The 27,742-nt window shown below is 46.8% G+C and overlaps 1 protein-coding gene and 1 non-coding gene across 5 annotated transcripts; both read right to left on the reverse strand.

The window, feature by feature from the left end:
- Positions 1 to 26,678, reverse strand: LOC114602849 (SH2 domain-containing protein 6). Of its 4 annotated transcripts, none has more exons than XM_028741555.2 (16): positions 23,005 to 26,678; positions 20,557 to 20,591; positions 20,088 to 20,104; positions 19,358 to 19,472; positions 17,203 to 17,264; positions 16,467 to 16,539; positions 13,817 to 13,936; positions 11,621 to 11,649; positions 11,087 to 11,135; positions 10,210 to 10,279; positions 8,616 to 8,646; positions 7,862 to 7,886; positions 7,040 to 7,071; positions 5,805 to 5,888; positions 3,873 to 4,031; positions 1 to 2,804 (listed from the first exon to the last, which is right to left on the reverse strand). In XM_028741555.2, the coding sequence occupies exons 1-16, from the start codon at positions 23,175 to 23,177 to the stop codon at positions 2,688 to 2,690; spliced, it is 1,191 nt and encodes a 396-aa protein (XP_028597388.2). In that variant the 5' UTR covers positions 23,178 to 26,678; the 3' UTR covers positions 1 to 2,687. The 4 variants fall into 4 exon arrangements, with proteins under 4 accessions (XP_028597388.2, XP_028597387.2, XP_028597386.2 ...); XM_028741554.2 differs by having other exon boundaries at positions 11,102 to 11,135; positions 17,203 to 17,294; XM_028741553.2 differs by having other exon boundaries at positions 17,203 to 17,294.
- Positions 12,700 to 12,773, reverse strand: TRNAR-CCU (transfer RNA arginine (anticodon CCU)). The gene has a single exon. It is a non-coding gene; the product is annotated as a tRNA-Arg (tRNA).
- Positions 26,679 to 27,742: the final 1,064 nt, after the last annotated feature.

Consider the following 27,742-nt stretch of genomic DNA (forward strand, 5'->3'; position numbering starts at 1 on the left):
AACAGGCCAAACCTTTATCAGGACCCCTCAAAATGTCACAGAACAGGCATGTAGTCTGGCCAGATGCAGAAGAGACCAGGACTCCTGCACCTTTGATAATTGCATTGTCCTTCTGCATGCAAGACAGTTGCTCCACCACAGAGCTCCAGCGCTCACCCTTCTTAGTGTTCCTTTTCTTTAAACTGGACTTGGACTGGGCAGGGCTTCAAATACAGGATGGCTTAGAGGACCATCCTCTGTAAAGGAGGGCACCTGGCCACCTTCCTCTTTATAATGTTTTATTGAGTTCATATGACAGGTCATATAGAAAACAACAAACGGAACAAACCCACCCTACTGACAAAATGAACCAAGATGAGAATAAGCATTATCATTCTAGAAAAATCACTACAAACTAGAAGGCAATATATTCTGAGGCAATCAGTACAGCTATATAGTTTTGTACTGATTTAGCTGGTTCTCGTGGGCATTCTCTACATGTTCCTGGAAGCTATTCTCCCGATGCTTCTTTGTGCTGAATAGGAGGGGGAAATGCTTTTCTACTAGATGGGCTGCAATTTGCAAGTCATGCTGGGCCTTGCATCAATTTCATGCAGAATAAAATCCTTGTAGTTATTAGAAAATACAGCAACAGATGAGTTGAGTTACTCTGTTACCGTAATTCATTTTTCTTCTGAGGATGAGCAGCTAGGGAAATTGGAATTATGTTTTCAAAATAAAAGCCTGGCCTTTGCAATGTAATAGATTTTAACATACATTAAAACAAAACTGTATATCAATACTATATACGGAAACCAAGATTTTCTAGAATTGGGGTGAGCAGAAGGGAGACAGGGGTCTACTGGCAGATTTCAGGGTGATTTGTAGTAGATCAGAAAGGCTTTATGACTCCCAATCTTTTAACAATTGCAAAAGGAAACTTACATTTCCCCCCAGGTAAATTAGGTTACTAAAATGAAGGCGAAAGCCTGCCAGGAGTGGATTCTTGTGTCAGCTGATATTGGCAGTTCTTGCGAATTTAGGAAAAGACAAAGTAGATCCAACAAGCCTGAAAGCTATCCACCTTTGAGTTAAGAATGTAGTGTTTTGAGTTTTGGTCTGGGGCTAGTGGGTCTGAGTATGCCGGAGTCCCTTCCAATTCCTGGATTCAACAAGGACTAATTTGTTGGAACGGCCTGACAAATTTATTGGTAGTGGCCCCCTAAGTATGGGTCGTTAATGTAACAAAGGAAGTGGGTCCCCATTCCTCAATTGTCTATTAATTAGAAAGACAAAATGCTGAAATCCAGCATTGCCTGAGCTCTGCGAGTGCGGCTTACTCCTGATTGAAGTGCAGAGTGTTTGAGGACCAGGACATTCACAGGGAAACCAAAATGCTTGTTTACAAAGCTATTGTACTACCAACATTACTGTATGCTTGTGAAACATGGACCACTGATAAACACCATCTCCAACTCCTCAAAAGATTCCATCAACGGTGTCTCCGAAAAATTTAACACATCACTTGGAAAGACAGGAGAACTAATACCAGTGTACTGGAAGAAGCAAAGATCACCAGTGTTGAAGCAATGATTCTTCAACATCAACTTTGTTGGACTGGTCACGTTGTGCGGATGCCTGATGATCGTCTTCCAAAGCAACTACTCTATTCCCAACTTAAAAATGGAAAGTGTAATGCTGGTGGTCAACAAAAGAGGTTTAAAGACTGTCTCAAGGCAAATCTAAAAAATGTAGTATAAACACCGGCAACTGGGAAACACTGGCCTGCGAGCGCTCCAGTTGGAGAACAGCCTTTACCAAAGGTGTCATGGGCTTTGAAGACACTCAAACTCAGGACGCAAGGGAGAAACATGCTAAGAGGAAGGCATGCTTGGCAAAGCCTCACCATGATCAACTCCTGCCTGGTAACCAATGTCCCCACTGTGGAAGGACATGTGGATCCAAAACTGGGCTCCAAAGTCACTTAGGCCTCATTGTTAAAACTGTGTTTATGGAAGACAATCTTATTCGGCTACGAGGGATCGCCAAAGAAGAAGAAAGACAAAAGGCCAGAGTTGAGGTGTGTGAGTGGGGAGCTGGAAGCAGGAGGCTGCAGGCTGGGCATCTGAGAGACAGGGCCATGCCTGGTTTTTGCTTGAATCCAAGGCTGTGCCTTTGGGAGAAGCAAGACCCTCTTGGGGTGTTAATGCTGTGAGCCCTTCCACCGTAGGCACATATGTGCACATAAGCCACATATCCTAAAGATGCCACAGTCTCCGCTGCCCCTCATTCCGAGGGAACCAAGCCCTGGAGAAGCGCCTGGAACCCCTGGAATCTCACATTGCTCAGATGGGCTCAGTGCTGGGCAACAGTGTTATTAACTGGGTGAAACATTTCAATTTTGTAACAAATAACCAACACCAGGACTGGTGCCTTAGGTGGGAATCCCTGCTAAACTCTCCCTTCCAGCCCACAAGTTCCCTTGCTTTGCCGTTTCAGTACCAGTGGAATATATTTGCAGATGCACTGCTGTTTGCCAGAAGAAGGCTACTGAGGAATATTGAAGAATGATTCACAAGAACCTTTTTGCAGAATGCCAGGGTGCCACGCTGATCCTTTGGCCTTGTGTCGGTCCAGCCAGGCAAATGAAGCCGTTTGTGCCTGAGGTCAGGGAGGACGTAGCTGGTCCTACTCCCCAGGCCCCAAAGTCATGGCTTCACTGGAAACAGCAAGCAAGTCTGTTCCTTGGCAGAAGTGCTGCCATCAACCAGCACCAAGGGGCGCTCGCTGTAGCTTTGGATGATGCCGGAAACGCTGTCAAAGAGCTGGCAAGGAAAAGAGCAGAACAGGGAGCAGGTCAGCTTCTTTCTGTACCTCAAGGGACTAGCTTTTTTAGTCCAGTTTCCCTCAAGTCATGAGGTGGCAGAGCTCTGCTGACTGAGGTCACATCCACCCTATATACTGAACACACACCTAGGCCACTTTAAGAGTCATGGCTTTCCCTCAAAGAATCCTGGGGACAGTAGTTTGCCAAGGGCGCTGGGAATTGTTAGGGGGTCCTCAACCACTACAGCTCCCAGAATCCTTTGGGGAAAGCCGTGGCTCTTAAGGTGGTACAGCAGTGCTTTAACATGCATCGTGTGGGTGGGAGCTGAGAGGGAGACGGGCGCATTTGTTTCTTCCATCATGGGACTCTGGTGGTGGGCAGGGGGTTACCAGGTGCTTATCCAGACACTGAGGAGTCCTGGACCTCCTTGGCTTCTGCAAGGTGGCCCTACATCAGGTGCCCTCTGGCTGGGGATGGGAGAAAAAAACAGTTCAGTTCACATTTCAGTGTAAACTTAACTAATTTGACCCCTTCTCCTAGGGCAGGCATCCCCAAACTCGGCCCTCCAGATGTTTTAGGATTACAATTCCCAGCATCCCTGACCACTGGCCCTGTTAGCTAGGGATGGTGGGAGTTATAGTCCCAAAGCATCTGGAGGACCGAGTTTGGGGATACCTGTTCGTGGGAGCCCACACTGAGGGAGGCAGGGAGGCAGGAGAAGAAGGAGCAACAGCTGAAGCAAGATTAAAGTGGCCTGCAACCAATTTTTGGTGCCCATTCCACAACTTAGTTTCCGGCATCTCTTTGTCATAAAAGGAGGCTAAGCACGGTTGGAACATTCTTCCACATACCGCTAATCCCCCTGAAATGAAAAACATGAGAAATACAGGTGACAGGACTCCGTGGACCTGCTGAGCATTGACTAAGCTGACTGCCAGCGGAGCTCCAGTATTGCAGAGAGAGGGTCTCTCAGCCTTTCCTGCAGATGCTGGAGAAGGAACTGGGAACCTTCTGCCTGTTCTACGGCTGCGCCACGGCCCTCCCAACATAGAAAGAGACCACTCGCCTCTTCGTGGCTCCTGCCATCCTTGCCAAGCGTGTATTGATGACTGCTCTCTAAGTAGCGGATGGGGATGTTGTAGACGTGCTTCTTGAAGAGCACAGCCAAAGTGAATGGCTGGTTCCAGCCGTGTCGTGAGCTCTGCCTCACCAGGTAGGCACTGTCCTTTTGTGAAAAAAGAGGGTGGAGACATTCAGGTTAAGGGAGGAGACATCAAATGCAGGTGAAAATCTGGATCTTGGAATCGGAATAGGCTTTCTTCCCCCAGCCCATAATTTAAGTGTCAGTTTCACTGCTTAATAGGGCAAGTGTCTCATCATGTGCAGCCGACACCTGCTTTCTGTTACTTCCCTTGACTCTAGTTCTCCCTTGTGGAGCAGCAGAAGAGAAGCCTCTCCATCTCCTCCTTTTCAGCCCTTGGGATAACCTCCCCCCCCCCCATTTTTTTTGTTGATTTTGCATTGCATGTATACAATAAATTCAACACAAAGAGAAAATGTAAACCCCCATTTCCTCCTCTCGTTAAAAGCCAGTAGCTATTATTCATATTCTATTGTACAATCTTCAATCCTGTTTTACTATACATTCTTATCATTCCTTCAACCAAATCTTGTATACCAAATCATCATGGTCTCCATCAACCAAAGGAGACAAGACACACGTGACCTTAGTTTTAACAAAAGGTAAAACCAGTGTGAGAGACAGTGTGGTGCAATGGTCACAGTGTCAGACTAGGACCTGGGAGACCAGGGTTCAAATTCCCACTCAGCCATGAAGCTCACTGGGTGACCTTGGGCCAGTCACCATCTTTTAGCTTAACCTACCTCACAGGGTTGCTGTGAGGAAGAAATGGGGAGGAGGAGAACCATATACAACAACTTTAGCTCCTTGGAAGGAAAGGTGTTATATAAATATAATAAATAAATTATTATCTCCACAAGTGCCATTCTCCATACAGTCTTAAAACATTAATCTAGTCCTATACCTTGTAAAATCTGTCAGGTTTGGGCTATGGAGATTCTTGCTGCAACTAGTAAAATTCTTAACAGGCCCTTTGCCTCAATATCTCAATATTTACCCCCTCAGAAGCAGAGAGCACGGCCATTCTGAGAACTATGCTGCAATGTCTCCTCTTCTTCCTTCTCATTTTTCTCCAGGCATATCCAGCTCTTTCTATCATTCCTTATAGGCCTGGTTTCCCAGCTCTCACCATCCTGGCTGCCCCGCTCCAGCTGGTCAATGTCCTCTGGAGCACAGGAAGCTTCCTCATGCAGAGCGCTGATCCAGCCAACCTTGTACTGCCAACACTGACTGGCAGTGTCTCCACAGGATTCCAGCTCTCCCTGAAGATGCCCGGGGTGTGTGTGTGTGTGTGACCCTGGGGCCTTTGGGATGCAAGGCTTGTGCTGTGCCCCCAAAAGGGGCCCTTCTTGAAACATGGTGCCCAGAACTGGGCACACTATTTCAGGTGTGCTCTGACCCAAGGCCAGCCCACCCATGAGGTAGGCTGAGGCAGCTGCTTCAGGCAGCAGAATGTGTGCCCAAGGGCGTCGTCTGTGGACCACAGGATATCCTATCTTTGCCCAGCTCCTGCCAGCCAGTGGGGTTAAGCAAGAAAATGTATTGGTTGATTGTGCCCAGTATCAGATGATCTGTCCATCCTGCTACACTGACGCCTTTAAAATGGAGCCCCCAAACCTGCCTCCCAAACTGGCTCCCTGCAGGGTCTCTCTCTCTCTCCTGGTCTCATGACCCTCAGAAATCCCATTCAGCCACAGCTGCTGGACCTCCGAGTTACTTAGCTGCAGCTAATTCAGCTGGTGAGCACCATGGAGACTTTGTGGCTCCAGAAGGCAAAGGGATTGGAAGAGCCTCTTCCTTGAACAGCAGCTGCATTATGACGGTGCTGCAGGGCAACTTCAGGAGACACACCTTTACCTTATTAAACCGGAGGAGGGCAGCCTCAGCCGTATGTCGGTCACAGCTCCCTGCATACCAGGCCTTGTTTTGCATGCAAAAATCCTAAGGGAATGTAACAGATGATAAGGCAAGCACAGTCACAGGGAATGGTAGGGGCACAGACAAAAGTGGCAGTTCCATTCGGAACCATGTCTTTCCACCGTCACTGAAGACCTCCGCCCACAGGTGCCATTTCAGATTTCTCTGGGGAGGTGGCAAGGTTACTGCTGCAGCTGCAGAAAACGTGCCCCGCCAGGTACCCTGCAACACCTGGAACACCTGGAAACCATATGTTAAAAGTGCTCTTTGTTCTAGTCAGAGGAGCAGAGAACAAGGGCAAATTAAACAAATGGCATGTCAAGCAAAGGTGAAAGGCTCCCTCCTGGGTGTTTTTAAAGTCCAACTGCAAAAAAAAAGGAGCAAAGCAAAACTCAACAAACAGTAAAGTTTTATGAGCACTGGTTGAGATCACACACACACACACACACACACACACACACACACGTACCACAGAGGGGTTCAGTGGGAGGGTGGGGAGAAATGTGATTTTGCTTGCATTTTAATCAGAAACTATCTAAATTTGCACTTCTCAAAATTTTGCAGTGCATTTCTCCATCAAACAATGTGTACAAAAATGCATCCGCAGGGTCAATTGTGCATATTAATGCATACGTTTTTGAAAACAACATACAAAGTTTATATTGGGGGGAACTGCTTTTAAATGTGTGTATTAGGAGGAAAGGGCACTAAAATGACGACAATTTTTAATGGGGACTTAAAAATAATAATCACAAACTGAAAAAACCCACGGTGGAATGAATGGACAGATTTGCCCACCCATAATACCACTCTTGGGCCCATTGCAGCAATAAAGTAAACTCAAAACCCCACACCCACTGCAATACTAAATAAATTCATATGTGCCCTGATAATGAGGCATGAGAAGCGAAAGAAGAGGCACCACTCTTCTAGAACACAAACCCTTATGTCATAATAAATGCATTATCCTTAAGATCCTGCACGACTCTTTGCTGTTGGTAACAATCCTGTGTTAGCTACAGCAGTGCCCCCCCCTCCCCGCAGCAGCATTGCCTTCTCTCTCTCTGTTGTTATGCTTAGCCCCATGGGATTAGGGAGGTTAAACTTTAACTGCTGCTCTATAAGCAAGAGGACAGGGCAGCCAAAGAATCTTCAGGCAAGATCTCCTTGCTCACCTCTGGCACAGATCCACTCTTCAGAGACACACCTGAAAGAGATAGAACAGTTCAGGGTTACTGAGATATGTATGACATAGGCAAATATTCCCTGTGCCACATCAGTGCATGAATGACACACACATCGCATGAGCAATCAAAATCAGGGCACAGCTGTCGCTTGGGGATCGGGAATCTGCTCTGCATGAAGATGATCCCTGGTCCAATCTTCATGTACAGCTGAGCAGGGGCACCAAGCCCCCCTGCAAAAAAAAATTCAAGGCAGGGCCAGACCCCTTCAAAATTCCATGGCAGCCGTGCAAAGAGATACTCAACACACTTGGCTAAAGTCATTAACTCAAAAAGAGACTTCTTTGATCATTTTAGCAATCTCTGTTTTTACAGAATTTCATCTTACAGATGTGAAACCACAGACTAGGAGGGGATCCCAAAAATGGCCCCTAGAATAAGCCCCCAATCCTCAGCATCACATCGCTGGGGCTGGTGCATTCTCCCCGCAAGTGTCCCAGAAAAACCAGGGCATCCCATCCCCCGACCCCCAGGTCACCATGATGTCACACAATTTTGCACCGAGATCTTGCCCCAGAAACACGCTTCTTTTCAGGGCCACAATCTTGTGCAGCACCCCAAAGCACACATTTTTGGGCATAGTGAGAGCACGGTCCCGAAAAAAGCACATCTTTTGGGCTCCATGATCTCGTGCACCCGAGTTTTGGGACTCCACATGTTGAAGGCTATGGTGGTGGGAGCTGTAGTCCAACAACATCTGGAGGGGCCAGGTTGGCAAAGGCTGATGCAGAGGCTTCAGAGTGTGGCACTTACCTTTGCACAGGTTTTCCACAAAGGCCTGGAAAGAAAACGAGCGCACAGAGTTTTCACCTCCTGTTCCCATAACCTAGGTATCTCTACCTGTTGCCCAGCAATTGCATAGGGCTAACTCCATGCACCCCTGTGCCCAGACATCCTCTTCCTCAACACAGGCCTGATTTATAAACCACCATACGAAAAAATTACCAACTCACTAAACTAAAAGCAATAAATGCATTTATAAAAATTCACAGGTTTCATTCCCTAAAATGACTGGGTCACACACTTCAGGGCAAGCCTCCTTAAACAAAAATGTTATCAAGGCGCTAGGCACCTGTCTAATTTCAGTTCATGGTTTACTCCAGAGGGCTGGAGCTGCAACACTAAAAGCCAGCCCTCAAGTGCTTAGTAAGTGCAACTCTAGGACACTCGGTTCTCTTAGTGATGCCTCCTCTGAGGAGTGCAATTGCCAAGCAGGAAAATCTGAGACAAAGGGGTCCCATAGGCCCCTTTAGTTATCCTGCCCTTTCTTCTCATGAACAAGTTCCTCTCTTCCCTCCCTCCATTTTCTCAGCACAACAGCCCTGTAGGGTAGGTTAAGCAGTCTGGTTTGCTGCATCCTGAGTTTGTGGTGGCCTGCCTTAGCATAGCATAGCAAAACAAAACAAAACAACAGTTAAGCCCACGAATGCAAAGTTCCAGAGACCTCCCCTGGCCACCATCCTCATCTCAAGTTCTCTAGTGCTCCCTTGCCAGCCCCCACACCTACCTTCTGGGGTCCTGATGGAGTGATTGCTGGCCTAACATCAGAGAGAGAGAGAGAGAGAGAGAGAGAGAGAGAGAGAGAAAGGGGGGGGGGAGGAGAATAGGATTGTGGTGTGACATTAGCCCTGTGACATTTAAGATCTAGAACCCCTTGATCCACACATTTGCAAACCCAGGTCTCAGACTGAGCATTTGATTATGAAAAGGGAAAGAACTGTGAACATGCCCAGGTCCTTGGTGAATTTCAGAGAGCAGTTAATCTCTGTTCTAGACAGCACTGCTTCATAACAACAACAACTACTATGTCTTTATTTCATGCACCTACATGCTGTTTTTGATCCCATTGTGACCTCAAAGTGAAATACAATGTCATTCCAATTCATAATATGTAGTTAAAACCAGTGCTTTTTTCCCTTAAAAAATGTTTAGGGGTATTCTCATTTTCCTACTCATATTGAAATACTGCCCCTCAATGAGGCCAAACTTAGATTCACAAAATGTTTAGCGGTATGCGTCGTCCCCCCCCCAAAAAAACCCCACTGGTTAAAACCATTAACAGTTTAAATGGCAGCAACAGTAAAGAGAAGCCTTGGTAGACACACTTCAGAAATCTGAGCAGGAGCAGCTCACAGGGCGAGGCAAGAGCTTCTGGGCAGGTGAGTCGCTGTCACGGGGGGGGGGGGGAGAGGGGAGAAGGGTTGGGGAGTCCATGCCCTGCAAATGTGCTGGGGGCAGTTCTGGACTGGCTGCACTGCTGTCCTTGCACTGCACTGACCCCTCTGCCTCTCACCCACTGTGACCCATTGGGTAGTTAGCGCAGCCACATTGTGCAGCTCCTGAATCAGAACAGGAAGTTTCTAGAGCATGCAACACTGTTCTCAGACCACCTTGGACCAGGGATGACCATAGCTGCTGAACCAGCTGCAGCTCCTTGGCACAAGACCTGGGTCTCAAGCAACAAGGCTGAATCCAGGAGCACAGCCAGCCTAGGTACTGGTTCCTCCAGTCTAGGCCAGGCCAGCCCACTATGCTGATTGCTGAGCACTTGGTCAGGGCAGGGCTAGGAATGGTCAGGGAGGCAGTGCAGGGGCCCCCTCCCTAATACTGAGCTTCACCACTGAGAATGGGGGTGCGGTGCAAGTACAGAAGCAAGAGTGTCGGATTGACCCCTGGCTCAAAGAAATACCACTTCATTCAGCTCTCAGCCTCTCCAGTGCAGTGAGTCCCAGAATGCAGGGCTAAAGTGAGGGATACCTGCCAACCAAGGACCCTGGAAAACTGCTGTCCCTCTGAAGAGATAGTAAGGGACAGAGAGACTGATATCCTATCTCAGTGTTCATGGATGTTTTCACTCTCATCCTTCCTGACTAATGGCCATGGTGCAGTGGCTGATGAGGGCTGGAGCAGAGGTTGGGTGGCTGTCTGTCATGGATGCTTTAGCTGAGAGTCCTGCATTGCAGGGGGTTGGACTAGATGACCCTTGGGGTCCCTTCCAACTCTACCATTCTATGATTCTTTGAATATCTGGAGGGCACCATGTGGGCTACCCCGATGTACAGATACTGGGATTTTCTCTTCTGGAAGGAGGACACACTCACCTGGCTTGCTTCAGAGGCTGGACAGGAGGCACTGGGGTTGGACAAGGAAGCACTTTGCGGGGCACGGAGGCTGGAAGGGGGAAAATGAGTATCAGGCCACAAGGAAGGTGGCAGGCTGGAGCTCAGCACCCCTCTTTGGGCAGGTTTGGTCCCAGCTGGCGTCTGCTGGATACAAGCACCTAGCACCACTGGGGACAATGTGAAGCTGCTGTATCCCAGATACAGCAGACCATCCACCCCTTTGTCACATGTTTGGATCACTCAGATGATGTTCACCCTTAACAAAATAAAAAAGCCCTAGTGGGTCAACAATAAAGTCCAATATGCAACAAATAAGCAAAATCACAATGAAGATCAAAGACAATGTTAAAATGGCAGCTGCTTAAAGGACATAATTAAAGGAAGATAATATGGCAAACGGAGTTTCCGTGTGCTCTGGTTTCCATCACGGTGTCCCGTTGTGCCAGAAGCGGTTTAGTCATGCTGGCCACATGACCTGGAAAGCTATCTGTGGACAAACTCCGGCTCCCTTGGCCTGAAAGCAAGATGAGCACCACACCCCATAGTCCCCTTTGACTGGACCTAACTGTCCAGGGGTCCTTTACCTTTTTACCTTAATATGGTTTAAAACACAGCGGATTGTTTTGCTGTCAGGAGGCCATCAGTGGGGGGGGGGGGAGAGAAGATGAGTCTGGGAGCAGCCCTTAAGAAGGCCCCAAAGGTCCTGGACAAAAGGTCTTTCCCATCATAAGTCAGAGATGGCAGGCGTTGATGACCCCGGGACCTTCTGCTTGCTAAGCCTGCGATCCAGAACTGAGCTACAACCCTTCCCTAGAAGCATCACAGTGGTGGCTTCTGGTGGGGAAAGGGGCTTCACCTGCTCTGGGCTCACATTCCACGTAGATCGATTCCTCTTGGGTCTCCTCCTGGGGGTGGGGAGAGAGAGAGAGAACACCACTCACATGCTGATCACTTGCTTCCCTCTGATTTCTTCTTCTCCAGCCAGGGCTGGCCTTATCATTGGGCCAAATGAGACAAGAGCCTCAGGCAGCAGATGCTGGAGAAGGAAGTGGCAACAGCCCCCTGGCAGTTCCTCCTCAGCTCCTCCCGCCATTGGAAGACAGAGCTATGTATGCAACATGGCCTGCCTTGGTCCCCTAAATCTAGCCTGCTTCCTTCAGGTTCCTTGGGAGAACTATTCTCTCTTCAGTGCTGGAGATTCAGCAGCCAGACAGGTCAGCTTCTGCCCATGGAATGGTGAGGGAGGGCCCATCTTGTCCTTCCTATGGTCTTGGTCGTGTCTCCGGCTGCCCACAGGGAAACTTGCAAGTTACCCTTGCTGCAAATGTGCTAACCAGGGACAGTAATCTGAAGCAGCAAATGTTCTAATGGCAGGTGGGTTCTTAGTTACCTCGTCATCTTTCAGGGCTGGTAAAGGATCTGCAAAGTGGTGCAAAGGAAGACAAGAATTAGCAGCCAACAGCAATTCCTCTTCTGCCTCTCCCCCCAAGCCCCCAGCCCCCATTCTCTTCACCCCCTCCCAAAGGCAGAGCTCAGTTCCAGCCCCTCTCAGGTGGGCGCCATTGCCATTCTAAGAGAACAAGGGGAAAGTTCATGGTGAGCTCTGGCACCTCTTTTTCTAGAAAAACAGCAATGAGCATGAGCCCCTGCATTCCAAAACATCTGGAGGGCACCAGGTTGGCTGAATTGGACTCCAATTTTATATGCTGCCTTTCCACAAAGGAAATTGTGGCCAAGACAGCTTACTATATGCAAGGTATTGAACAGCAAGAACAGCAATACATAAAAATAACCATTAAGCAGTTCAATAATATCAACCGCAGTATATTTCAAACATGTAATAACATTTCAATAATGTCCAAATAAAAATTCATTCATTTTTTTAAAAAGCACAGTTCAAACCAAAATATCTGCATATATATTAAGATCTAACTCTACAAAGGCACCACTAACAACCAGACCAGTAATGGGAATTGTTCAGTGTTGTACCTCCGATATTGGTAGGGCAGAAAGCAGGGAGACCCACAGCTGGTGGCGCCAGAGCCAATGACAGGCGGAGACAAGGAATGCTAGTTTGGTCCCCATCTTCTTCCTCCTTGTATGTCAGAGGGCAGGCAGTTGGGGCTGAGGGGGGGGCAGTGCCCTGTTTTCCCACTGGAATTGCCAAAAAACCCAAGACACTTTCTGGCAACTTGCCTCACACCTGGGATCCCTCTCCCCCCACCTATCACCAGAGGCATTCTCAGCATGTTACCCCATTTAGCCCTGGGAGGGGTTAGAGCTATTTGGCTGTCACTTTGGCAGAGGCTCCTCCACTGGGCTCCCCCCCCCCCAACCTCAGTCAGCTTCCAGCTGCCTGCCAGGAGGTGGCACCGTCTGTCAGCTTAGAATCTTAGAAGGTTAAAATGAAAGAGAGGGATGGGACCCCTGAGGGTCATCTAGCCCAGCCCCTGCAATGCAGGAATCTTTTGCCCCAACGTGGGGCTTGAACCCATGACCCTGAGATTAGGAGTCTCATGCTCTACCAACTGAGCTATCCCAGCCTCCTCCTCCTCAGTCTCAGGTTGTAGATATGTGTAAATGAAGCCATATATCCTAAAGACACCTCAGTCTCTAGAGACCTTCATTCCAAGGAAGCCAAACCCTGGGCAAGGGCTGGCGCCCCTGGAGTCTCTTGACACTCAGAAATTGGGGTGGTGTGTAACACATATGTTCCCACACTTCTCAGCAAGTGGCATGTGCGCATCAACGCACTAACATCTTATTCCTTAGCCTACTTTTCCCTCTGGGCCTCAAGCAGCCCCTATGCACCATTCTTAGACTCCTAGAGGCAGCCCTGGGGCGGAGAGTCTCCCAGGCCCATGAGAGGACCAAGCTACAGTACAAGGAGTGGGCTCAGCCTGCCATGGGCTCTGGCTCCACCTACTGTTGCAAATGATCCAACATTCTGCTGATGAAAACTGGGACAGGGGCCTCGCCACTGTTTCCCAAAGCGCTGCCAGCCCTGCCTTAGGGAAGAAGGCACCGTGCTCTGACTCTTCCCAAAGCCAGGCAAGCGCTTGGCCACTTAGGAGAAGAGGCAGGCGGGCTCCAGGAGCCTGCCAGAGTCTCACGCCTCCTTCCCAAAGGCCAGGAAGTGCTCCTTCACAAGGCCACTGCTGTTGCAGGAACTGCTTCCGCCAGCCCCACCGCAGTCGGTGCAAAATCAGGGCACTCCAAGACGAAGGTTGAGCCCAGGGCGCCTTGAAGGAAAGCATGGTTGTCCCGGTTAAATTGGGGCACCTGGAAGGTATGCTGTAGGTCTCCCTGCCTTCTTCCCTTCCCATCCCAAAGACCACTGGGCTGACGGGAGTTGTAGTCTAAAATATCTGGAGAGCACCAGGTGGGTGAAGGTTGGTAGTCTAATCTAGGAGACAAAGAGACAAGCAGGCAGAGCATCTTCAGGTATAACTTGGGAATGGATTTTACTTACTAATCTGAAAGACCCTTAGCTGCCTGTCTCCAGTCCACTGAAGTAAGAATTTACTCAAGCAACCTTCAGTCACAGATTCCAATGAGGCCACAGCTGGCTCGCAATTCCACCTACCTCTGCTGGTGACAGCTTTCGCTTGGGACCCAGAGGGACCCAGGACTGGCAGAGACCCCCGTCGGGCTGAGAGAGGAAGAGGCGGCGGCACAGACTGCTTCATCATCCCTTTTTGTAGAGCTGCAAAGAAAGGATCTGCATTACTTCTGAACATGAGCAAAGTGCTTTCCAAACACCATCCAGTAATTGCAAACCAACATGTAGGATTTGAGGAAGGGCTTCTAAGCAAGGACCACTGCCTCTCAGGTTAAGAAGAATATTTATTTCATAGCACTTTGAGTAAACTGTTCGCCTCTGTTCAACAACCCTGTAAAGTCGAGCCATGCTGTCAAAGCCATATTACAGATTCTGGGTTGAGACTGAATCAAACTAGGCCACCTTGTGACTTCATTGTGACATTTAACCAGAGAATGCCCTGGAGGAAACTGACAGCACAAGTTTAACCATGAAGCTTAACTCAGAAGTAAGCCCAATTGAATTCAATGGAGCTTACTCACAGAAAAGTAGGGTTAGGATTGCAGCCTTAGGCTGCATATACACCATACATTTGAAGCACTTCACCCCTCAAAAATCCTGGGAACTGTGGCCTACCCCTCCAGCACTACATTTCCCAGCACCTTTAACAAACTACAGTTCCCAGGATTCTTTGGGGATGTTAAGTGTTTTAAATGTATGGGGTGCTTGGGGGGCCAGTGCCTCTGGTGGGGGCACGTCATGTCCTTCTGGGGTGGTTTGTGAGCCTTTGGTCCGTGTACTCCGATCTCACCTGTGGCTTTTAGAAGCTGTCAGCAGGCGACAGCAGCCACACCCCAGGGAATGGCTTCCACTGGCTGGCTAAACCAGGTGAGGGGAGCTGATGGGTCTGAAACCCTCGGCTAGTTAGGGACTGCCTATCCCCTGCATGCAAAGAGAGGCTCCAGCAGACTGAGCAGATGAGAAGAACGGGGAGTCCACCAGTCAAGAAGGCAGTTTCTGCCTGTGCTGGAGAGGGAAGTGAGGGGCAGGGGGAGCTCATCTGCCTGGGAAGGAAACCCAACTAGGAGAAGAAAATCTCTGATCCTGAACCTCCACTGCCTTGCGGGATATTTTTGGAGAAGTAAAGGCTAAGGACTAAACCCTACACACATCTGGATGGAGTCCCTAAGAGGGTTGGATGGTGCCTTGTCTGCCTCCTTCCAGCAACTCCTGCAGCCAAGATGGTGCCAAACGTCTTGCTCTGCTTGACTTTGGACCGCATCAGCCAGGCCATTTTGGTGCCGCTAAGGCAGCAGTTTGATTTCACCCCCCACCCCCGGCACACTCCATTGTCTCTCGAGACAGACGGATGCTCACAATGCTGCCTTTGTCCATTCGCTGCTATAAAACAAATTAAGCGCTCCCTCCTCTTTGTTTAAGAGCCTCGGACTCAGATATTTAATCTGGAAAGTGGCACAGACCTGCTTAGTGCTTTATGTTCTGATCCTGTCTGTCTCTCGCGGTGCCACAGCTTTCCCCAACCCCCACTGGCCCAGCCTGACTTTTCCAGGGTCAGGTGAAAAAACAGCGAGACTCTTTGCCTTGCCAGCTTCCAAACATGACAATCACCCCATAATAATCACAAGACCTTAGGGCTGTACTGGATAGCTCAGTGAAGAAGTTGACCCAGTGTGCAGCAGCTGTGAAAAAGGCAATTTCCATGCCAAGGACCATAGGAAAAGGAATTGAAAATAAAATTGCTGATGTCATTATACAACCCCAGAGCACACTTGGAGTCCAGTGTGCAGTTCTGGTCGCCTCTTCTCAAAATGGAGATTTAGAGTTCAAAAGGTTCAGAAAACGGCAAAGAAAATGTTCAAGGGATGAAGCGACTTCTCTTTGAGGGCAGGTTGCAGAATTTGGACTTTTAAGTTCAGAGAAAAGGTGAGCAAGAGGAGACATGAGAGGAGTACACAAAATTATGCATGTCATGAAGAAAGTGGAGAGAGTTTATATCCCTCTCTCATGGTGCTGGAACTCAGGAACATCCAGTGAAGCTGAACGTTGGAAGATTCAGGACAGAAAAAAGAACAACGCACAGGTAAACTATGGAACTGCCTGCCACAGGACACAGTGGTGGCCGCCAACTTGGGTGGCTTTCAAAGAGGACTGGGTGGATTCATGGACTACGAGTCCTGGTGGCTCTGCCCTGCCGCCACAGCAATGCTTCTGAATACCAGCTGCGTGGGAGGAGAGCGTTCTTGGGCTCAGATCCCACTTGCTGGTTTCCCTTTGGGGCATCTGGCTGACCACTGTGAGAAGGGAATGGCATAATAATAATAATAATAATAATAATAATAATAATAATAATAATAATTTATTAATCTGGCTGGGTTTCCCCAACCACGCTGGGCAGCTTCCAACAAAAGATTAAAAATACATTAAAACATCAGTCATTAAAAACTTCCCTAAACAGGGCTGCCTTCAGATGCCTTCTGAACGTCAGATAGTTGTTTATTTCTTTGACATCTGATGGGAGGGCGTTCCACAGGGTGGGCGCCACTACCGAGAAGGCCCTCTGCCTAGATGGGCCATGGGCCTGATCCTGCAGGTTCTTCAGACATCCTCAGTCCCCAGGAAGGCATCCTCCCCCCTTCCACCTGCTCCCCTTCTCCGCCCAGCCCCTTCCTCTGACCTCTCTCTATGGCCAGGAAGTTGAATGTCCCGTCACTGGAGTCGTCAGCATCTGCTCCAGGCTTGGACAGGAACTGCAAGGCATGAAAGAGAACTGAATTGCGCTTCACGTTGAAATGGGGGCACTCCAGACATTCTTTTTATTCTGTATTCGTGATGATTTCTGCTCCTGGTGGTATTGGTAGGGCTAGACAAGATCCCGCTTTCAACACTGCTTGTGCTTGTGAAAGTTTTGGAGTGGGCAGACATACAGTTTTGCATCCCGTCAGTACATGCCCTGTAACTTTTCATGCCATGCATTTACGGTGGGGTATTATCCTGATATTTATAGGGCTCTATTGCCATCTGGAGGGACACCCACGCAGTGATACCAGGGAGGCAACACAGAACAACTAAGAAAACAGAAGGGAGTGTGGACGGTTCAGTATAAATCCACCACTAATACACTATTTTTTGGGCCAATGATGCTGCAGAAAAACACCAATCTGGAGAAGGTCCTTGTGTGTCTTGAGCCCTTGTGCAAAAGAAATTTTGCTTTTCAAAAAAAAGGACACATCCCAAATCCAAAAGATTTCATTTCTTAACTTAAAGCTTATAAAAAGTAAGAAAATGATTAAAAATGCTGAACATACAATTTCTCCCTGCAGTTTTAATGCCCTGCAAGTTATCCAGAGAGATGATACTTGGCTGTCTGGAGAGCACAGCTGTCCTGCCTGTGCAAACAGCACATCACTCACCGGAAGGGACTTGGGCTGGAGGAGGTTGTGTGGCTCAGAGAAGCGCCTCAAGGCCGGGCGATCTGAGGGCAGAGAGACAACCTGAGAGGGAACTGGAGATCACAAGTCCCAGCTATAACTCTTGCGCCCCCACAAGCACCTTTCACTTCTCCCCTTCCTCTTCCTGGTCAACATGGCTCACTCCACCCACCCACCCTCTTCCCTCTAGAATCCAGGGGGGGGGAGGGGGCTTGCAGGTGATTGCAGTCACCTTGCTCAAGGCAGGTATTCTAGAGACAGAGCTTCTTCAGCAGACACCTGTGCAGCTTCTGCTTAAAGACCTCCAATGAGGGAGACCTCGACCCATCTAGGTAACTGATCCCATTGACAAACAGATCTTCTTATCAAGTAGCGATGGGCAAATCTGCCAATTTCAGTTTCTTAGTTTTCTACTCTTCTATTCAGTTCTCTACATTTCCGCATCAGTTTGTAATTATTGCTATTTTGGATCCTCATGAAAATTCATTAGCTATTTAGTACAATTTTCTTCTCATAAACACATGTTTTTATGTATTTTTGCCTAATATGCACATTTTGCAACGCAATTTCCCCTAATATAATACATTTTTCTACATCATTTTCACAAATATATGCATTTTTATGGAAACTTAATCCCAGTGTATGTATTTGTGTACATGCTACTTGGCTGGACAACTGCAATTTTGAATGGCTGTGTTTCTGTCTGCATAGTGTTTAGGAAAGTTCAAATTAGGTAGGCTTCTTTATAGATATGAACTGAACTGAACTGTCCCCTATCCTTATTGTCAAGAAAGTTCTTTTAATGTTCAGCCAAAATCCACCTGCAGCTCAAACCCATCTAGTTCTGCCCTCTGAGTGGCAGAAGAGAAGAAGTCCTTGCTCTCTTCTGTGTGACAGGCAGATACATCATTGTGTCCTCTTAGTTCTCTCTTCTCTAGGCTGTCCATATCCAGTTCCTTCAGCCCTTCTCCTCCATGTCCCCAACCATCTGCAAAGCAGTTGTGCATCATTTGCACATTTGTTAAGAATCCTAATGCCAGTGTCCTGGAGAAAGCAAAGACCACCAGTGTCAAAGCAGTGATTCTTCAACATCAACTTCGTTGGACTGGTCATGTTGTTTGGATGCCTGGTTATCATCTTCCAAAGCAACTACTCTATTCTGAACTGAAAAATGGAAAGTGTAATGCTGAAGGTCAACAAAAGAGGTTTAAAGACTCTCTCAAGGCAAATCTAAAAAAATGTAGTATAAACACTGACAACTGGGAAACACTGCCCTCGAGCGCTCCAATTGGAGAACAGCCTTTACCAAAGGTGTCATGGACTTTGAAGATGCTCAAACTCAGGAAGAAAGGGGAAGAGGTGTGTGAAGAGGAAGGCATGCTTGGCAAACCCTCGCCATGATCAACTCCTGCCTGAAAACCTATGTCCCCACTGTGAAAGGATGTGTGGATCCAGAATTGGCCTCCACAGTCACCTACAGACACACTGTTAAGATTCACTGATGAGCACTCTCTGCGTACAGTTTTCCAACTTGGAATAAGCCTACCTGGCAGTACTGTCATTTAACCTGCAATTAACCAGTTTTTTAATCAAAATGGCACAGGGAAATTTGCTGGTTGTGATGATGGCTCCAGAGTATGGATGGGGGAATATCTCAATTAATTCTGTTTCCTCATTTTTCCACTCTTAAGTTTATTTCTCCACATTCCCACATCAGTTTGCCATTTTTAAAAAAGTCCTCATAAAAATCCAGCAATGTTTCATTTTTAATTGCTCCTAATATAGAATTGTAGACCCGAGGATCATCTAGTCCACCCCATCTTTGTTTGCAATTCTGCCTGATAAACACATTTTTTGCAAAGCCATTTCCCCTTATATGCCCTTTTGTATGCTATTTCCACCAGTATGTGCAATTTTGTGGACACTTTGCCCCAGTATATGCATTTTTTATGCACATTACTTGGCTGGAGAACTGCATTGAACTGCCGCCTTCAAAGGAGGGCTGTGCTTTGGTTCACATATTATTTCAGAAAGTTCAAAATAGGCAGGCTTGCCTATCAATGTAAACTAAATCACACCCCCCCCCCCTACTCTGGAGAGTCCCGTTTCCAGAGTCTTACCCCCCTTCCCAACTTACCAAGATATATGTTCTCTGCAAGCGCTGGAACCATTTGCTTGCTCTGCCCTTTGCTTGGGGGCACTTCATATGTATACAGATCGTCTTCCTCCTCCTCTTGAGTATCACTGGGAACCTACAAGAATGGAAGGAGGAAGCTGGGTGAGGCCCTCACATTCCCAAATATGCGGTGGTCCAGGCTGTGTTGCAGTCATGGAAGGCTAGGGAGCAGCCACAAAAGAAACCGCTTATGAACAAAATCGAAGCCAGCAAATAGCCAGGTCCAGAGGACATCCACCTGAGAGTGTGCAGCATGCATTGAAAGTGCCTTCTTTCCCTCAGAGAATCTTGGGAACTGTAGTTTAACACTAATAGAGCTACAATCCTGGCAACGTTAACAAACAATAGTTCCCAGGATTCAGGGGGAGTGGACACACAACCATTGGGCTGGTTTCCATAGATTTTTCTCAATCTCTCCCAAGGCAGAATTGAGAGCTATCCATACAAAGCGGTAGAAAAACACTGGGCTTTGCCTTTGCTATGACTGGGTGGCAAGTACACACACAACCCCCTCCCCAAGGAAAAGGGGGAAGCAAGTAGAGAAATTCAGGTTCACTTGAACATAAAGATGGTCTGCCCTAGGGGGCTATCTAGGGGTGCCGTTGGCATTAGGGAGCAGACGTCAAGAGGGCTCTGGGGTTAAGATGGCAGGGAGAGTGCTGGGAGCTGGCTGGTGGTGCAGAATACTTACCCCCTGCAGCTGTTTCTCTGAAACACACAAAGGGCTTTGGCTCAGCCATGTTTTTATCAAAACTTCCCACAAAGTGTTTCCCAAAAAAACAGACATCAGCAACAAAATCAACAAGTATCATAAGGTACCATTTAAAACTTTCATATTAATAAACAGATTCAGTCTCTCAAGGCTTTGGAAAACACCACTGAAAGCATAACTGGGCAGCTCAGCTCAAAGGGGCTGATGGCCTTTGTGCCCAGGGACTTAAGGACACCGCAATAAAGGAGTTTTGGAGGCTTCCTTATATTCTAAGGTCACATTTGCACCAAATGTTTAAAGCATTATGATACACAGCCATGGCTTCCCCAAAGATTTCTGGGAGCTGAAGTTTGTTAAGGGGCTGAGAGTTAAAAGGGGACACGCACACCCCACTTCTTTGTGATGAACGCAACACAGGCATCCCTGTGTAATGTACTCCACTGCTTACCTGGTCGCTTGGGAGGCACAGGTGGGACTCTGGACCTTTCAAGAAGGGCAGGAACAAAATTAGACATTCAGAAGCATCATGAGATAAGATGGCAACCTCCCTGTTCCTCTTCCACTTGGCTCTGGGTAGTTGTGTCCAAAAAGGACTGAACAAGTATCTGCTAGAGATGCTCTGTAGCAGTGCATTAGACATAGTCTTCCCTCAGGACCCTCCTCCTTTCCCCAGCAAACCGTCTATGGAAGAACCTCTGTGCCTTGTATAATCCTCTGGGGATGGGCAATGTGTTTTTCTTAAGAATCAATTTCTATTGAAAGTTTTCAAGATAAAATACAACAAAAGCCAGAAAGATAGCAAAGAAACAAAAGAAGAGAAGAAAAGAGAGAAAAAAGAAAAAGAAAAGAAGAAGGGGGAAAGAGGACAAGAATACCAATCTCTTTATCACAATTATACCTTAACCCTTATTCAACACACTGAAGAGTGAACCCTCCAGTCACTATTTCATTTCCCAGAAGGTGGAAAAAGCAGCAAGGGGGTCAACTATTTTGGACCTTATTAACAGCTAAGAACTGATCAATGAGGTGGAAGTAGTGGGAACCTTGGGAGAAAGTGACAACGTCCTCTTGGGATTCATTATATAGTGGTACCTCGGGTTAAGTACTTAATTCGTTCCGGAGGTCCATACTTAACCTGAAACTGTTCTTAACCTGAAGCACCACTTTAGCTAATGGGGCCTCCTGCTGCCGCCGCACCACCGGAGCACGATTTCTGTTCTCATCCTGAAGCAAAGTTCTTAACCCGAGGTACTATTTCTGGGTTAGCGGAGTCTGTAACCTGAAGCGCATGTAACCTGAAGCCTATGTAACCCGAGGTACCACTGGACAGAGGAAAGGAAAAGCTGAGTGTAGCTGGACACACACACTGCACTTTAAGAAAGCTGATTTCAAAATGATTAAGGAATTACTGGGTGAAATCCCATGATCTGAAAACTCAAAGAGAAGGGAGTCGGTGATGGATGGAGTTTCTTAAAGGTGAGATACTGAAGGCACAATTGCAAACATTTCTTACAAGAAAGAAAAGTGGGAGACATCTAAAAAACAACCATGTGACTGCATAAGGAGCTTGCAGATGAGCTGAGATTTAAAAGAGGCACATATAAGGAATGGAAGAAGGGGCAAATCACGAAGGAAGAATATAAATGCGTAGCCAACACTTGCAGGGTGAAGGCCAGGTGGGCTAAAACTCAGAACAAGCTCAAGCTTGCAAGGAGGTTCAAGATAATAAAAAGGTTTCTTCGACTATGTTTGAAGCAAGAGGAAGAGCAAGCCAGTGGTAGCCCCTCTGCATGGAGAAGACAGAGAAATGCTGTTGGATGACAGAGAGAAGGCAGAACTGTTCAACCTGTACCTGCCTCTGTCTTCTTCCTAAAGGAGAACAGTGCCCAACCTGGTGATAGTGGAATAAAGGATGAAGAGGGGAAAAGGACAAATGGGGTTCCACAGGCCCAGTGTTGCTCAGCATCTTTGGATATGACTTGAATGAAGGAATTAAGGGGATGCTCATCAGATCTGAAGATGACACTAAACTAGGAGAGGTACCTAGCTAAGATAGAACCAGGTTCAAGAGGATCTTACCAAAGTAAAGAACTGAGTCAAAACTAATAAAATGAATTTCAATAGGGACAAATGTCAGGTTCTGCACTTAGGCAGGAAGAACCAGATGCACAAATGTAAGATGGGAGACACCTGGATTGCCTGTAGTACATGTGAAAAGAATCTAGGGGTTTTGGTGGACCACAGGTTTAACATGAGTCATCAGTGTGATTGCAGCAGCAAAAAATGCTAATGCAATTCTGGGCTGTAACAACATATGTATAATGTCCAAAGCAAGGAAAGCCATAGTCCCACTCTATTCTTCCTTGGTCAGACCACACCTGGAATACTGTGCCCATTTCTACAGTTTAAGAAGGATATTGACAAGCTGTAAGGTGTGCAGAGGAGGGTGACTAAGATGATCAAGGGTCTGGAAACCGAGCCTTGTGGGGAATGGTTGAGGGAGCTGGGTTTGCTTAGCATGGATAAGAGAAGTGATATAATAACCTTATTCAAATATCTGAAGGACTGCCATACTGAATAGAATAAGCTTGGGTTTTTTGCTGCTCCAGAGCGGGACCCAAACAAATGGATTCAAATTACATGAAAGGAGATTCTGACTAAATGTGAGGGAAAAGTTTCTGATGGTAAGAGCCCCCCCCCATCAAGTAAATAAATAAAAATACGTAACTAAGTGACCAATCACGTAGCAGATAGCTCAGTTCTACCCCCAACACAATTCCTGGCTACACCTATGCTCCCAACTCTGCCATTCTACGATTCTATGGCTCTATGATTCTAAGCCCACTTTTCTGCTTGCAGTTGAGTATGAGCCACAAGTCAATAAAAGGTTGCTCACGGAGTCTTATTCTTCCCAAATATGTTCTGCAAAAAGAAGGAAAGGAAATTATAGAGAGAAAACAAAATTAAAATCTTCCTCTTACATTTGTTAATCAAGAATCCCCTTGGGTAGTATGGAGCCAAACTGTTTGGAAACAAAATAAAGGTAAAGGTAAAGGGACCCCTGACCATTAGGTCCAGTCGTGACCGACTTTGGGATTGCAGCGCTCATCTCGCATTACTGGCCGAGGGAGCCGGCGTACAGCTTCCAGGTCATGTGGCCAGCATGACAAAGCCGCTTCTGGCAAACCAGAGCAGCGCACGGAAACGCCGTTTACCTTCCCGCCGGAGCGGTACCTATTTATCTACTTGCACTTTGATGTGCTTTCGAACTGCTAGGTGGGCAGGAGCAGGGACCGAAAGACGGGAGCTCACTCCGTCGCGGGGATTTGAACAGCCGACCTTCTGATCGGCAAGTCCTAGGCTCAGTGGTTTAACCCACAGCGCCACCTGTGTCCCTTGGAAACTAAGTAGTGATTGATGCATATAAGGACTCACATGAAAAAGCTACAGAATATTGAGGGTGCTTTTTTTGGTGCAGGGTGCAGGTGGCCCAATAGAGACTACAGTATTTTGGAGGTGGTGGTGCTTATGGGGATGCATGCCTTGAGGTTAAGCAACTCAAGTGTTTAATTGTCCCTTCTATACCACCTTCTAAAATAGTACAGTTTTGCTTTAATGGGGAAAAAAGAGAAAAGAAATATTGGAAAGAAACCAGGAATTTAACACCCCCCTCCCAAAATAGTTCCAGTACACACTTATGTCAGAGTTGCATTTTTAAGCGCACAGACAACACAAATAACCAAGTCTCAAAAAGCCCAGGAGGACAACACAGACAACACTGGAATGCAATGATGTGATGACAACGTTGCGCGGATGCTCTGTAAAATGTGAGTGAACAAAGGATAACAATCCTGCAGTAAAAAGCAATACAGAAGCAACTGTGGATTGGCCTGACCCAGTCATATGAATCCCACAGTCTGTAATGCACCTCTACAAAGAGTTCACATGATGAGGTGCCTTATATTCCTGCCCAGCCTGGACAGACCTTGCAATGTGCACGTCCTTCTTCCACGTACTCTCCACCCATTATAGTGGCAGCTGCCAGTCCTCAGTGTTTAACAGATGTGACATGAAATCAGTCACAGTTCCAGTCCCCTGACAACTGAGGGGCAGAGGAGGACCACCAACTGCATAGGACATTTTATTCCCAAAGAAGACAGCTTCTCTGAAACAAGAAGCGTAGAGATGGTTACCACAATTTTTATTAGGCTTTGGTAACATCTAGGAATGTCGATTTCATTTTCTCATTTTTCAAATCTTCTGTTTACCACATTTCTCTATCAGTTTGCCATTTTAAAAAATAAGTCCCCACAAGCCACACGGTTGGACTCACTTTTAGCTGACCCAGATTCCCAGCAGAAAGCTCTCCCGAACACCAACCCTAAAATACCTGGGCAGAAAGCAAACGACCATCTTACCATTGTGGAAGAAGTGGAGCTCCACTCAGCCCAGCCAGGGGCCATGCAAATGGGGGCCTGGCCTTGCCGAGCAGGCACAAAACACCACTGTGCCTCATATTTGCATACACCTTCCAAAGGATAGATTTACACAGAAATGGCAACAACAAAGGGGGGGGGGAGCTTAAAAAGAAGGGAGGGGTAGCTAATGCTGCAGAAAACAAAATCAGAATTCAAAATTACTTTAACAGATTGGAGAACTGGGTGCAAGCTAACAAAACGAATTTCAATAGGGACAAATGTAAGGTTCTGCACTTGGACAGGAAGAAACAGATGCCCAAATATAGGATGGGGGACACCTGGCTTACTAGCAGTACATGTGAAAAGGATCTAGGGTCTTGATGGACCACAAGCTGAACATGAGTAAACAGTGTGATGCAACAGCAAAAAAAGCTAATGCTATTCTAAGCTGCATCAACAGAAGTCTCTAGTGTCCCAGTCAAGAGAAGTCATAGTCCCACTCTATTCTTCCTTGGTCAGACCACATCTGGAATACTGGGTCCAATTCTGGGCATCACAATTTAAGAAGGATGTTGACAAGCTGGAAGGTGTGTAGAGGAAGGTGACCAAGATAATCAAGGGTCTGGAAACCAAGTCTTATGAGAAATGGTTGAAGGAGGTGGGTATGTTTAGTCTGAAGAAGAGGAGACTGAGAGGAGATATGAGAGCCATCTTCAAATACCTGAAGGGCTACCATATGGAAGAGGGAGCAAGCTTGTTTTCTCCTGCTCTGGAGGGTAGGACTCGAACCAATGGCTTCAAGTTGCAAGAAAGAAGATTCCAACATAACATTCAGAAAAGCTTTCTGACAGTAAGAGCTGTTCAGCGGTGGAACAGACTCTCACGAGAGGTGATGGACTCTCCTTCCTTCAAGCAGAGGTTGGATGGTCATCTGTCCTTGATACATTAGCTGGGATTCCTGCATTGCAGGGTCTGGGACTAGATGACAGTCATGGTCCCAGTCTACTGCTGAATCAAAGCAAACATCAGTGAGGTTTTCTGCAAACTGGCAATTGTTCCGATTCAGTGGTAAACAGTGGGTTTTCCAGGGAACCTGACGGGACAAATGGAAGAGATTTTGGGACAAAAAGAGTGGGGATGATCCCACAGAGAGCAGCTGCCTTATACCTAAGCTGACCATTGGTATTGGCAACACCAATAAATTGAGGGCGGTGTGGGAGGTTGCCCCATACAGGGCGCCAAGCACAGTTGAGAAGATCCCTCACTGAGAAGATCCATTTGGGGGCGCCAAATTGTGGCCTTGCTCAGGGCGCCCACTACCAAAGAGCCCCAAGGTCCGCTCCAAGTGGGATCTTCCCAGCCTTACCTGAGATGTTGAAGTAAGGAGACTCTACCACTGAAGCAACCTTTAAAAATAATGTTTGAATCAGCCTTCTGTACTAATTTATGCTTATTTAAATGTTATTTCCCAATTACTCTTCAGGACTTGTACATTTTTTTTTTTAAAGTTAACTAGCATGTTAAGAGTAAATTTGAAACACGCACATCACTAGAATGATAAATATAAGGGTTTAAACGGGTTTAAAATACATATATTTAAAAATAGGATTACAATTCTCTTTTATTTTAGTGCAATTGCACAAATTTTACATTTTAAATAACCATTTTTTGTGCTAATTAAAGTGTTGCTTTAAAAAAGTGTGTGTGTGTGTGTGTGTGTGTGTGTGTGTTATCATGGCACCAACCAGAAAAGTATTTGTGATGGTATGGCAAGTGGCTATAGATCTGATCTGTCCTGATCTGTCACACGTCAAAGCCAAGACAAGAGGAATGGCAGCACTGAGGTCCCTCACAGCTGAGAGAAACTGCCTTGCTCTGCTAGCCTTTCCAAGCAGGAGAAATGGAAGCAGAATGGGGAAAACACAGGGCAACAACTTGATGAAAAGGTGAGTGAATGAAGAAACATGAAATGCCCCTATAGCAATTTGTATCACTGCTTTTAAATATATCATGTGATATTGTAATGTGGCACATTATTGTGTATTGCTTTTAGGACTCTGAAAGCTACTTTGAGTACATATTTGTAGAACAGAGGGACATAAATTCTATCAATCAACCCATAATTACACATCCATATGCACCAGGCAAAAACATTTCTTTAAAAAAAAAATATTTTTATTAAACAATTTCAACCTAACAAATTATCTGACCAAATAATCATTTCTCTTCTGCCGGGACTTTGGCTTTTAATGATCTATGGCCTCTTTTAGTGGATGGGTTGCTTTAATTCTGCCTTTTAAAAATACATTTGAAAGATTTTTCTGTTTTGTTTTATAGTTTTAACATAAATGCTCTTTAATCATTGTTGTAAATTGCTTTGCAGTACTTTTGGTTAAATAAAAGGCAACTCATAAATTTCATCCATAATGATGATTTCAGTTCTTTCAGGCACGTTTTTTGCTTCCAGCTCTGTGCAATGATGGCACACCAGAAATGAGATTATGGGGAGACTCTGTCTCAGGGACCAGACCTCTCTCATCTGACCCTCAGGGCTCATTCGAGAACACTCTTCTCCCTAGCGCTGCTTCGTGCTCTCCCGGAGTGTTTCTGCCGGCCTGGAATGTGTCCTTGGACCCTGATCCTTACTTCTGCTGAGGTTAGAGAGACTGCGCATGGAGCCTGTACAGAGGTAACATTTCTATTCCTTGCTCTGGCCTCTTTGTGTCTCAGGCCCAGCCCACCACTGTGGACACGTGGCCCTGGAAGATGGTCCAGAAGGAAATGTCATTCTCAGGCAGAAGCTGGTTCCCCACCCCCGCTACAAGACAGAATGATTTTCAGGCTTTGGGTTTCTTAATGCTTTTGCAGTCCCAACTATGGGTGGGATAGAAAATCAAAGGAAGAAATCCGTTTGTTAACAGTTTTCAGGTATAGCTCTCCATGAAGCTTTAGCACAGAGGTAAATGCCCCTACCTGCACCGTAATTTGGCTTAGAAAAAGTTCTCTCTTGGCTCCAAGAAAAGGCTTTCCTCCCAAGCCTAAAAACTGCTTGTGGAGGAACAGGGCAAGGGGCTAATGGGAGGCCCCAAAGACTGGCTCTCTAACCCTGCTTTGGTACATGTGTCCAGCGGGCTAAGCCCAGTCCATGGGCATGCATTGGGACCCAATAAAAACCTTTCATTTGCACCCCAAGGTCTCAGGATCTGGCTTGCAAAT

This window comes from Podarcis muralis, chromosome 7, assembly GCF_964188315.1.
Source record: "Podarcis muralis chromosome 7, rPodMur119.hap1.1, whole genome shotgun sequence".
In the NCBI taxonomy this organism is placed as follows: Eukaryota; Metazoa; Chordata; class Lepidosauria; order Squamata; family Lacertidae; genus Podarcis; species Podarcis muralis.

Coding starts and splice junctions, on each gene's coding strand:
- LOC114602849 (XM_028741553.2), bottom strand. CDS start 23,177: ATGGTCAGGGGTCCCTTTACCTTTACCTTTATTTTGTTTCCAAACAGT. Junction 20,592..23,004: donor TTTGGGAAGAATAAGACTCC/GTGAGCAACCTT, acceptor CCTTCTTGAAAG/GTCCAGAGTCCCACCTGTGC. Junction 16,540..17,202: donor TCCAGCCCAAGTCCCTTCCG/GTGAGTGATGTG, acceptor CATGCCTTGCAG/TTCCTGTCCAAGCCTGGAGC.